Raw genomic sequence first — 13,796 nt, 5'->3', positions numbered from 1 at the left:
TATCTCTGATATCCCTCCCTATACGTGATTAGCCAGCGCATGGGTTGAAAACAGGAGAGTGGGGATGACTGGATGAAGTGGATCAGCCCATGACTGAATGGTGCAGCAGACTCGATGGGCTGAATGGCCTACTTCTGCTCCTAAATATTATGGCCTTATGGTATAATACTTCCCTCCTATCACCTTAAAATTATGCCCCCTCATATCAGCCATATTAGGTGGTAAGCATGAAGAAGAATTTTATTTTCAGTGTACACTTTGTCGGTGGGCATCTCCATAGATATGACTGGTCCTTCAGAATGACCCTTTTCAACAAACATGTCTCGAAAGGGCGACAAGTAGACATAACAGTTTACTTTCTTCCCAGGATGGCATCATAAATTTTCCCTGTTCTTCGGACTTGCACATCCTTGAATCCGGCAGACTCCAGAAGGCCGACATATTCTGAGGCCGTTCGTTCCTTGCCCTCCGTCTGTACCAGCATGTTGAGGGAGTACAGCTGAGTGGTGATGGGACCACTCCGATCCTCGTTCAATAAGGCTTCAATCACCAGCACTCCGCTACCTAATCAAAGCAGGAAAGTGTGGGGGAGATAAGCTTTCTTTTTATAGCAGGAAGCAAGTAACACAAGTAAGGCCAACATAAAGTTATAAAACCGTGACATAGCCTCCAACTCTAGATAGGGTCAATGCAAGCAGGCTTTTTACACTGAGATTGAGTGAGATTAGAACTGGAGGCCATAGATTAAGGGTAAAATGTGAAATATTTAAGGGGAACCTGAGGGTAAACTTCTTCACTCAGAGGGTAGTGCGAGTTGCCAGCGGAAATGGATGCAGTTAATATTCAATGCAATATGTAAGAGGAGTTTGTCAAGTACATGGAAGAAAAGGTTATGGAGGACTATGGTCCAGGTGCAAGTCGATGGGATGAAGCAGAATAACAGTTCAGTACAGACTAGATGGGATGAAGGGCCTGTTGCAATAGTGATCTATGACTTTATGACTTAATGTCCATCCTTAATTCCTCCCCCAGTGGCATACTGTGTCATTTCACAATGCTTATCAATGTCACATTGATAAAGAATTTCCCATGCTCAAATTCATTGTGAACTAGACTTGTCCCTTTCTGAAAACCTAGTAGTTTTATGGTCACCAAAGTCAATTATCATTACATTGAAGGAGGCCATTCAGCCCATTGTACCCTCTCCTACTTCCCAGCAGAATAATCCCATCAGTTCTATTCCATCTCTCTTTCAAATGATCCCCTCTCACATGTGCAACAATCCCATAGAACATAGATTAGTACAGCACAGAAACAGGCCACTCAACTGCCAAGATGCCTGTGCCGGACAGGACACCAAAATAAAACTGGATCTCTTTTATCTGTACGTGATCCATATCCTTTCATTTTCTACATACTTGTGTGTCTGACTGCCTCTTAAATGCACCTACCATATCTGCCTCCACCACGACCTTTGACAGCACATTCCAGGCACCTACCACTCTGTGTAAAAAACCTTGACCCTCACATCTCCTTTAAACCTTTCCTCTCTCGGTTTAAATACAGGTACTCTATTATTTGATATTTCTACACTTGGAAAGAGAACTTTTACTATCTCCCTTATCTGTGCCACTAATAAATTTATGATCTTCTACCCGGTCTCTCCTCAGACTCCGACTTGCAGGCATTCCCAGCCTGCGCTCCACGGACCACTCGGTTAATGGTCAGGCTCCATGACATAAAATTGGTTGGAAACTCCTCTCGAGAAAACACTCAGTGCTTGTCCAATCTCACTTTAAATCTCATAGTCCTTAATCCAGGCAGCATCCCGGTAAACCTCATCTGTACCTTTTCTAAAGTCTCCACATCCCATTTGGTCCTTTAGATGTTCACACTAAGAAGTAACTAACCCAAAAGTCAAAATTCAAGATTGTTTAATGTCCTTTCTAGTACACTGGTGTAAGGGAGAATGAATTAATTGTTATTCCAGATCCAATCCAATAAGATAAAGAACACAATAATAAAAAACACAATAAATATAAATACATAAGACAGCTTTATGCATTGATTGATTATATGTCCATAAATTGACACTAGGCACAGGATAATCTGTACATAGAGTGACTGATAGGAAATGATAAAGTTGTGGAGGGTTGAGATAGAGGGTGGAGGTGTTGATCAGCCTCACTGTTTGGAGAAAGTAACTGCTTTCGAGTCTGCTAGACCGGATGTGGATGATATGTAGCCTTTTCCCTGATGGGAGTAGGACAAACTAATCTTCAAGCACATTGATAGGATGTGGGAGGAAACCAGAGCACCTGGGTGGGGGAGAGAGCTGTAGAGAGGATGGGCAAATTCCACACAGACAGACCAATGGCCGGGATTGAACCTGGATTCCTGGAGATATGACAAAGCAGCAACACCCGCTGCAACACTGTACCACTCTCTTTCCTTCCTACAAATGGCCGAAATAGTCCAATTTAATATCAGAGAATATATACAGTACACAACCTGAAATCCTTACTCTTCACAGGCATCCACGAAACAAGAAACCCCATAGACTGAATGATAGAAACATTAGAACCCCAAAGCCCTCCTCCACTCTTCCCATTCACAAGCAGCAGCAGAAGCATTGACCCTCCCCTTAATTGCACCAGTAGAAGCAGCTGAATTTGTCAATCCCAATATTTAATTAACTGAAATTAATTTTCCCATCTACCGACTTGAACCCATGTCCCTGGATCATCAGCCCTGGCTCAAGGCTGTTTGTTCAGTCATTTAATATCACCCTATCTTTACCCTCATTCCCCTGGGATCCTGCTTAATTATCTTCCAATGAATTATGCAACTAATTCTCTTTGGCTCCACGGAGACACAATGGAGTCAAACTTCTAGTAATTGTTCTATCCCTTTCAGCCTGTTGTCTTCCTTTATCTCTCATCCTGATCCATCTGTCCCCCATTAAATAATCTTTTTCCCCTTCCTCCCCCATCCCTCTCTATCTGTCCATTACTCACACACGCCTCCCACCAGTTCCCCTCCCCACTTTTTTCTGCTGAATCGCTGCTCTACCACCTTCCCCTAACATATCCCATCATCTACAACCTGGTGCCACTTGCTATCTATCACCTCCCAGCTCTGATGTCATTACTGCCCTCATCTGTCTATCACACCTCTCCTCACCTGGATTCGCCCATCACCTTCTAGCTCTCGCTACTCCCCTACCATCCACATTTTTATCTCCCACTTTTTCCGGTCTCAACCTGAAATGACTACAGCCCATTTCTCACCGGACATACAGCTTGACCTGCTGAGTTCCTCCAGCACCTTTTGTGTTTTATGTTTTCTAGGTGTAAAGAGGATGTTTCTAGGACAGATGGCACATCCTCAGAATTAATCATGTCCCTTTAGAACAGAGGTGAGGAGGAATTTCTTTAACTAGAGAGTGGTGAGCCTGTGGAATTCATGGCTACAGAGGTGTGGAGGCCCAGTCACTGGGTATATCAAGGTGGAGGCTGTTTGGCACTTAATTAATAAGGCTGTCAAAGGTTAAGGAGAGAAGGCAGGGTAATGGGGTTGAGAGGGATACTAAGTCAACCATGATGGAATGGCAGAGCAGACTTTATGGGCTGAAAGGCTTAATTCTGCTCCTATGTCTTGAGTGGCGGTGTGGAGATACATCTCTACCAAAGAAGATGCAAGGTGCTCCATCCATCCACTAGCCTGCAGGTCACCCTTGGGTAAGGTGTAGCACCTGCTGGGCTCCCCCTATGAGGACCACTTGAAACCATGGGAACAGGTGGCAGATGGTCACATGGGCAGCTGGGGCTTATCACAAGTCCTGGTTGTGCAACGACTGACATCTGGCAGACAATCTCTGGACTATTGGTAATAGCCGTGGTCACTTGACTTAACCATATAACCATATAACAATTACAGCATGGAAACTGGCCATCTCGGCCCTTCTGGTCCGTGCCGAACTCTTACTCTCACCTAGTCCCACCGACCCGCACTCAGTGTCTTGTAAAGACACTGCCTGGAAGAAGGCAATGGCAAATCATTTCTGTAGAAAAAATTGCCAAGAACAATCATGGTCACGAGACCGTGATTGCCTACGTCATGTGACATGACGCGATGATGATGATATCTTCTGACCTTAATTTCTTCTGGATTCGAGCAAAATATACAGCCCTTTATTCTGGGAATATCTACCTGGTTTGCAGGCTTTGTTGACTTTGGTGAGCAGTTCCAGGCATTTATCTTGAGTCCAGTCATGAAGTATTCTAGCCAAAATATAAAGGTCTGTTTCAGGTATGGGGTCTTTGAAGAAGTCTCCTGTATTTGGAGAGACAGAGTGGCATTAAGTTAGCAATCTGCTGTCATTTTAACCATTAAAATGAAAAATTTAAACCTTCCACAGTAGATTGTGCTTCTTTTCTGAAGGTGCTAACATTTGGAGCATTTGATTCCAATAAGGTAACTTAGTCCATGCGATCTACTGATTTGGCTTGTCCACCATAGCAGAATTTCTCAGAGCATTTTCTTCTTTAATACTCCTTAATTGCTTCCTTAATTGTGTGCTGTTCTGGTCACGGGTAATATATCAATAAAAATGAAAGCACAGAGAAAATTTGCAAGGATATCGCCAAGACTTGAAGCCCTGAGTTATAGAGAAAGGTTGAGTAAGATGGGACTTAGTTCCCTAGAGTGTAGGAGAGTGAAGGGAGGTTCGATAGAGGTATACAGAATTATGAGGGGTATAGATAGGCTAAATGCAAGCAGGTCTTTTCCACAGAGGTTGGGTGGATTTAGAACTAGAGGTTATAGGTTAAAGATGAAATGTGGAATATTTAAGGGCAACCGGGGGCGGGGGTGGAAACAGAGGATGGTGAGAGTGTGGAACAATTTGCCAGCAAAGTGGCGGATGTGGGGCCAATTTCAACATTTAAGAGAAGTGTAGATATGTACATGGTTGGGAAGGGTATGGAGGGCTATAGTCCAGGTGCAGGTTGATGGGAGTAGGCCAAATAATGGCTCAGCACAGACTGGAAAGGGCCTATTTATATGCTGTAGAGTCAACCTTCATAAAATGCTATTTTTTCTCTTTTCATTTTTGATTATCCTATCAGATTACATGTTAACAGGGTGATGGGAGATGGTGAGATGTAGGAGACGTGATAAGTTAGTTGGGATTTGCACTAGGAAGGGTCTAGTGGTAATACTCCAGCCATCTCCAACATAGAGCAGCTTGACTCTTAATTAACTCTATTTTCATGTTTTGTATTTCTCCTAGAGCTAACTCTCTGGTGGGAGCGACATCAATTAAAAGGCCTCTTCCACTACCAAACAGGACTCCCATTCATTTATCAGTGAGATATCATAGGACCACCAAGGAAATTCCCATCACCTATTGCACCATGAAACTGATGCTATGCTAACATACATCTATATATTATTTATATGTATAGAAGATGATCTCATGTATTTATATTTATTGTGTTCTTTATGTTTATTGTGTTTATTTTATATGCCAAGTCAAATTTAGTGTAAAAGATATTTCATTCTCCTTATTGCTTGTGTACTGACGAATGACAACAATCTTGAATTTTCCTTCAATGGTTTACAGAGTAACAGTGAGGAGAAGGAGTGTTAGAAACTTGTCTCTGATGGTGTTTTTCTTTTGCACTAATGCCTTGTTTTTCATTCTTGCTCTTTCTTCCACTTCTCACTGTCTCGTACAATTTGTGCATAACTTAGAGAAAGTTCTGTGTGCTGTTGTCTGAATCTACATAGTGTACAATCATAAATCAAAGGAGCAGAATTAGGCTATTCACCCCACTGAGCCTGCTCTACTATCCCATTGTGGCTGATTTATTGTCCCTTTCTCCCCGTACCTTTTGACTCCCTTACTAATCAAGAACCTATCAACCTCTACTTTAAATATACCCAATGACTTGGCCACCACAGCTGTGGCAATGAACTTATTTAGCTGTGGCTAAATAAATTCCTCCACATCTCTGTTCTAAAGGGATATCCTTCTATTCTGAGGCAGTGCCCTCTGGTACTAGACTCCCCTACTATTGGAAACACCTTCTCCATGTCTACTCTATCTAGGCCCTTCAATATTCAATAGGTCCCACTGAGATTTCCCATCATGCCTGTGATGCAGCTGTAAGCATTGTACCTATACCTCACTGTACTTGTGCACATGACAATAGAACTCATCTTGATTCCATTGGAAAGATGCGTCAGGTTATACTCACTCAGACTATCAACAACTATACTCATCCATTATTACCAGCACAAGGTATAGTTAACTGAAGCGATTTGGTACCATTGGGGTCAGGAAGCAAATGAAACTAAGTGTTCATTATCATAACATCAACCGTCAGGCTCCTGAACAGCGTGGGTAATTTCACTCACCTCAACACAAAACTGATTCCAGCACCTTCTTGAACTCACTTTCTTGAACTCTACAGCTCATGTTCTCAGTAACAGGCATCCATTAGTCTCGTGAGACCATAGATTTGTGCTTTGGAAAGTTTCCAGGGCGCAGGCCTGGGCAAGGTTGTATGGAAGACCGGCAGTTGCCCATGTTGCAAGTCTCCCCTCTCCACGCCACCGATGTTGTCCAAGGGAAGGGCATTAGGACCCATACAGCTTGGCACCGGTGTCATCGCAGAGCAATGTGTGGTAAAGTGCCTTGCTCAAGGACACAACACGCTGCCTCAGCCAAGGCTCGAACTAGCAACCTTCAAATCACTAGACGAACGCCTTAACCACTTGGCTACTGAGAATAATACTTTTCTCAGTATTATTTATTTAGCATTTGCAGAGTTTGCTTTCTTTTGCACGCTGGTTGTTTCTCAGTCTTTGTGTGTAGATTTTCCCCTGAGCCTATTGCATTTCTTTGTTATACTGTGGATGCCTGCAAGAAAATGTGATGTGGTGACAAACTGTATACAAACATTGATAATAAATTTACTCTGATCTTTGGTCATAGTTTGAATTAGAAATGGGGCAAGTTTGCAATAAGACGGTTGAGAAGCGGAGTTGAGAGAGTTGTTGAAATAGCTTTTGATAAGATATTGTGGTCTGATGTAAGTTAAAACGACAGAATGTTGAGATGCTGGAATCAGGTGTTACAGGGTTATAGAGTTGTGCAGCATGGAACCAGGTCCTTCGGCTAGTTGTTGCCCCATGAAAGCTAGTCCCATTGCCAGTATTTGGCTCAGAACCTTCACACCTTTCTCAATCATTTATCCCTGTCCAAATGTCCTTTAAAAGTTGTTATTGTACCTGCTTCAATCACTTCCTCTGGTAGCTCATTCCACATACCTGCCTCCCTTTGAAGAAAAAGGGTCTCTTCAAGTTCCGATTAGATCTTCTCCCTCCCACCCAAGCGATAAAGGCCTAACCTGTTGAACTTCTCCCAATAACTCCAGTGTCTCAAGACAATGTGACCTCAATACGCTATCATAATGATCTGCGTGGATGGCATGCAAAACAAAGTTTCTCACTGTACCTTAGTTTGTGTGACAATAATAAAGAAATTTACTGATTTATGATTTTTTTCTGCACTCTTTCCAGTTTAATAACATCTTTTCTGTAGCAGCGTGACCAAAACTGAACACAGTACTCCAAGTCAAAATTCAAGATTGGGTTGTGCTGGGTGGGACTACAACTACAGGTCATGGGTTAAGGGTGAAAGGTGAAAAGTTTAACAGGAACATGAGGGAAAACTTCTTCACTCAGAGGGTGGTGAGAGTGTGGAATGAGCTGCCAGTGCACATGATACATGCAAGCTCGATTTCAATGTTTAAGAGAAGTTTGGATAGGTACATGGATGGTAGGGGTATAGAGGGCAATGGTCCTGGTGCAGGTCGATGGGAGTAGGCAGCTTAAACATGGAGAAGATGGCCAAAGGGCCTGTATCTGTGCTGTACTTTTCTATGACTCTAAGATTCAAATTTATTTATTGCACGTACATGGAAACATACAGAGATATGCTGAAGGATGTGCTGGGGGTAGCCTGAGAGTGTCACCACACATTCTGGCGCCAACATAGCATGCCCACAATGCTCAGCAGAACAACACAGAACACAACCAAACAGAACAGCAAGCAAAACAACAACAAAATAAGCCCCTTTCCTTCCTCCCAACTATCAATGTGCAAGCCCAAATCTAGCCTCACCAACATTCTGAGTGACTGCAGCAGGACCTCTGAACTTTTACACTCAATCTCAAATCTTCCTTAACATAATTTCCAGTCTTTCTGTCTTTCTCCTCTCTCCCTTCCCTATTAGATTAGATTATGAGGACACTCAGTCCTCGTTTATTGTCATTTAGAAATGCATGCATGCATTAAGAAATGATACAATGTTCCTCCAGAGAGATATCACAAAAAAAAGACAAACCAAAGACTAACACTGACAAGACCACATAATTATAACATATAGTTACAGCATTACAGCATCTAGTGTTGGCGCGTGGCCAAGTGGTTAAGGCCTTCGTCTAGTGATTCAAAGGTCGCTAGTTCGAGCCTTGGCTGAGGCAGCGTGTGTGTCCTTGAGCAAGGCACTTTACCACACATTGCTCTGCAGCAACACCGGTGCCAAGCTGTATGGGTCCTAATGCCCTTCCCTTGGACAACATCAGTGGCGTGGAGAGGAGAGACTTGCAGCATGGGCAGCTGCTAGTCTTCCATACAACCTTGCCCAGGCCTGCGCCCTGGAAACCTTCCAAGGTGCAAATCCATGGTCTCATGAGACTAACAGATGCCTATAAAAGTTACAGCAGTGCAAAGCAATACCATAATTTGACAAACAGCAGACCATGAGAACGGTAAAAAAAAGTCTCAAAGTTCCGATCGACTCCCGATAGTCCCCGATAGCAGGCAGCAGAAGGGAGAAACTCTCTCTGCCATAAACCTCCAGGCACCGACAACTGTCAATGCATTGGAAGCACTCGACCACAGCCGACTCTGAGTCCGTCCGAAACCTTCGAGCCTCCGACCAGCTTTTCAACACTGAGCACCATCTCTGCCGAGCGTTTTGACCCCGTCCCAGCCGCCAAGCAACGAGCAAAGCCGAGGATTCGGGGCCTTCCCCTCCGGAGATTCTGGATCACACAGTAACAGCGGCAGCAAAAAAGGCATTTCAGAAGTTTCTCCAGATGTTCCTCCGTCCTCTCACATCTGTTGCCATCAAATCAGGATTGTGCACGGCACCCTAACTGACAGATTACAGATATCATTCACCGGAGTGGCCGCCATCTTCTCCTCCTCTTCCAAAATCTGACACAAGAGATAAGTTCTAGGTTGCATTCACTTCTTAATGAATAAAGAATGTTTTAAGAACATACTTTCCAGAGATGTGTATATCTTGGTACTGCAGTTCACAACTTGAGCTTAGGCTGCAAGTCTTAATTAATTTATTAAGTAATCACCAAAATAGCATTTTTGTGTCCCATGTAGGATACAAGATATTTGATGAGTGGAGTGCTTGAGGGGAACAGGATTTAAGATCTAAGCTTTCCAAAGCCTTCTCTTACCGGTATTTTTTTTTCAGCTCATGCCTAGTAGCGCTGTAGATTAAGTGACAGTGATTGATGACTATGATGAAATTAATTTGCGATCATTGTCATGTGTGACATCAGCCACAGTGGGATGCATACCATTCCATTACTGTACTGCAGTAGGAATGTGACTGCACTGGAGAGGACGTTGTGTGGGATGGAGTGTCTCAGTTATAGACTGGGTTTGTATGATTTAGAGTGGAGGAGGCTGGTGAGTCTTAATAGAGTTCTACAAAAGTACGAGGAGAAAGATAGAATAAATAGTTGGAAACTGAACATTAGTGTCATCACAAAGAAGGCACAATAGCACTTCTACCTTCTTATAGGATTGTGTTGATTCTGCATGTCACTAGAAACTTTGACAAACTTTTATAGATGTATAGTGGAGAGTTGCATCACAGCCAGAAAGTTCAGGAACAGAAAAGGCTGCAGGAAGTGGCAGACACAGCCAGTCTGTCATAGCATAACCTTCCCCACCATTTAATACATTTACATGGAGCACTGCCACAGGAAAGCAGCGTCCATCAGAGGCACCCACCATCCAGGCTATGCTGTCCTCTCAGTACTGCCATCAGGCAGGAACTACAGCAGCCTTAGTGATGACACCATCCAATTCAGGAACAGTTTTTATCCTACAACCATCAGGCTCCTGAACCAGCGTTGATAATTCCACTCAACACAACACTGAACTAATTCCATAGCCTACAGACTCATTTTCAATGACTATTTACAACTCATGTTCTCAGCCTTTTTTTTTGAGCAGTCTGGCTATCATTTCCGAAATATTTCAACTGTATGGAAGGACAATCTGTTTGGTCACTTCTTGGTTATGTGTTGTCAACCTTCTTGTTTGGTCTACAAGATCCAAAGTGGGGACTGCAGCAAATATTATGTCAACCAAACTGGGAGAAAACCAGCCACAATCATCCATGAACATCAACTGGCATCTCAAGGTAATATATAGGAACATACACATACTTTAACAATAAATTTATTTTGACTTTGGCTCTTACAATAACAGATATCTAAAATCAGGTAAGTAGTCAGAGATACAGAGAGAATCAGAGAAAGAACATTTTTGACCAGAGAATTTTAGAAATCTGGAACTCACTGACTGAGGATGTGGTGGAGGAAGACAGACAGAGAGTCATACCTTATTTAAGAACTATTTAGATGAGCAATTGAATCGCCAAGGCAAAGAAGACAATGGACCAATGTTGTTAAATAGGATTAGTTCACTTGCCCGTTATGCACCATATCGTATGACGTGGGCAATCATAGGCTTTCCGTGACCACGATTGTTTTTCGCAAAACTTTCCTACAGAAGTGGCTTGTCGCTGGCTCTTCTGGGCTGTGTCCCCAGCCATTATCAATACTCTTCAGAGATTGTCTGCCTGGCGTCAGTGGTCACATAGCCAGGACTTGTGATATGTACCAGCTGCTCATTCAACCAACCACTACCTGCTCCTGTGGCTTCACGTGGGGGGTGGGGGGGGAGGGGTGTAGTTCTAAGCAGGTGCTGTACCTTGCTAAGGGTGATCTACAGGTTAGCGGAAGGAAGGAGCGCCTTACACCTCTATTGGTGGAGACGTACCTCCACCCAGCCACCCCAAATGGGTTTAGTAGAGACGCGTAATAGATAATTGGCACGGATGTGATGGTTTGAAGGCCTGTTCCTGCAAATTAAATGGATTGAATTATAGAGAGAGGTTGAGCAAACTAGAACATTCATTAGTGTTTAGGAGAATGAGGGATGATCTTAATTAGGTGCAAAAATCATGAGGGGGATAGATAGCATAAATGCACATGGACTTTTCCCATGATTGGGAAATCAAGAACAAGAGGGCATAGGCTTGGGGGTGAGAGGGGGAGAGATTTAATAGGACACTGAAGTGGAACTTTTTCACCCAGCGTGTGGTCCATATATGAAAAGAGCAGGTACATGTTAGAGGCAGGTACATTAACAACATTTAAGACCATAAGGTGTAGGAGCAGAATTATGCCATTTGGCCCATCAAGTCTGCCCTGCCATTTCATCATGGCTGATCCATTTTCCCTCTCAGTCCAATCACCTGCCTTCACCCTGTATCACTTCATGCCCTGACTAATCAAGAATCTGTCAACCTCTGCCTTAAGTATACATAAAGACCTAGCCTCCACAGATGCCTGTGGCAATGAATTCCACAGATTCACTCTCTGGCTAAAGAAATTCCTCCTCATCTCCATTCCATCAAGACGCCCCTCTATCTTGAGACAATGTCCTCTGGTCATAGAATGCCCCACTACAGGAAACATTCTCTCCACGTCCTCTCTATTGAGGCCTTTCAACATTCAATAGGCCTCAATGCGGTCACCCTTCATTCTTCTGAATTCCGGTGAATACAGGCCCATAGTCATCAAATGCTCTTCATGTGATAAGCCATTCAAACCCAGAATCATTTTTGGAAACCTCCTTTGAATCATCTCCAGTGTCAGCACATCCTTTCTTAGACAAAAGGCCCAAAACTGCTCACAATACTCCAGTCGAGACCCCACCACTGCTTTATAAAGCATCAATATTACATCTTGTTTTTATATTTAAAAGATATTTGGAATGGTAGATGGATAGGAATGGCTTAAAGGAATACGGGGGAGAAACATGCAAATGGGACTACCAGTTAAGAACCTTGGTCAGCAAGGGCTGGCTGGGTTTATTTCTGCACTGTGCATCTCAGTGAGTCTGAAGTCCAATGATTATGAAGTCCTTTTGTCACCCAGTCATTCGTGTAATTCTATTTACCTTCATGGAATAGAATCTGTTTTTCCTCTTGGGACACAAAGTGTTTCCCTGCCATTTCCAAGACTTTTGGAAGGTCGTAGATAGTAACTTTTGCCTGTGGGTATGTGGAGATGCATTCCTTTGCCAACGCACCAGTGCACCCTTTAAAATAAAGGAACAAAATATACTTTTCAGTATAGTTGTAATTAGTCACCATGCCTCTGGGACTAACAAAGTAACGATGTGAACAAAACTATTTAAAGGATAGCTTTGTTACTACAATACTGATGAGAAATTAAAATTAGACCAACAAGATAACGTTCCACATAAAAATAAAACACAAGAGATTCTGCAAATGCTGGAAACACAGAGTAACTCACATAAAATGCTGGAGAAACTCGGCAGGTCAGGTAGCACCTATAGAGAAGAATAAAGAGGCAAAGTTTTGGGCCAAGACCTTTCATAATGATATCTCAGCCTAAAACATCAGCTCTTTAATCCTCTCCACTCAGCGGCCACTTTATTATGTACACCTGTATACCTGCTCATTAATGCAAATATTTAATCAGCCAATCATATGGCAGCAACTCAATACATAAAAGTATACAAACATGGTTAAGAGGTTCAGTTGTTGTTCAGACCAAACATCAGAATAGGGAAGAAATGTGATCTGAGTGACTTTGACTGTGAAATGATTGTTGGTATGTGACAGATAGGCCAGTGGGCGCCATAGTTCTTTGCTAATCCCAGCTTTCTAAATGCATCGGCCACTTGTAAAATCAAAAAGGTGTAAGTAAACTCCTAGCTAATATTGTTCTGTTTAATTTCTGGTTGTAATAACAATGCCTTGTTATTTAGAAAACCATAGAAACCATAGAAAAACTACAGCACAGAAACAGGCCCTTTGGCCCTTCTTGGCTGTGCCGAACCATTTTCTGCCTAGTCCCACTGACCTGCACACAGACCATATCCCTCCATACACCTCCCATCCATGTATCTGTCCAATTTATTCTTAAATGTTAAAAAAGAACCTGCATTTACCACCTCAACTGGCAGCTCATTCCATACTCCCACCACTCTCTGTGTGAAGAAGCCCCCCCTAATGTTCCCTTTAAACTTTTCCCCCCTCACCCTTAAGCCACGTCCTCTGGTTTTTTTCTCCCCTTGCCTCAGTGGAAAAAGAGGCTGGAGGAGAATGGCCAGACTGGTTCAAGCTGACAGGAAGGAACCGGTAACTCATATAACCACGTGTTGCAACAGTGGTGTGCAGGAGAGACCACAAGACCATAAAATATACTGTAGGAGCAGAATTAGGCCACTCAGCCCGTCGAGTCTGCTCTGTCATTCCATCATGGCTCATTTATTATCTTTCTCAACCCCATTCAAGAGCATCTGTCAACGCACAACACATTGAACCTTGAAGTGGATGAGCTCCAGCCTCAGAACATGTACCCAGTGGCTA

The 13,796-nt window shown here is 43.1% G+C and overlaps 1 protein-coding gene across 1 annotated transcript in view; it reads right to left on the bottom strand.

Moving 5' to 3' along the window:
* Positions 1 to 352: 352 nt before the first annotated feature.
* asmt (acetylserotonin O-methyltransferase) overlaps positions 353 to 13,796 on the bottom strand; it is a 37,872-nt gene continuing 24,428 nt past the window's right edge. The window contains exons 6-8 of the mRNA XM_063052962.1: positions 12,356 to 12,496; positions 4,213 to 4,335; positions 353 to 564 (exon numbers count right to left, since the gene is read on the bottom strand). Of these exons, the coding sequence (XP_062909032.1) occupies positions 353 to 564; positions 4,213 to 4,335; positions 12,356 to 12,496 (476 nt within the window). The remainder of the gene's footprint in view (positions 565 to 4,212; positions 4,336 to 12,355; positions 12,497 to 13,796) is intronic.

Source organism: Mobula hypostoma, chromosome 7, assembly GCF_963921235.1.
Source record: "Mobula hypostoma chromosome 7, sMobHyp1.1, whole genome shotgun sequence".
Classification (NCBI taxonomy): Eukaryota; Metazoa; Chordata; class Chondrichthyes; order Myliobatiformes; family Myliobatidae; genus Mobula; species Mobula hypostoma.
The sequence above is the reverse complement of the archived record's forward strand: the minus strand, read 5'-3'. Positions and strand labels throughout refer to the sequence as shown.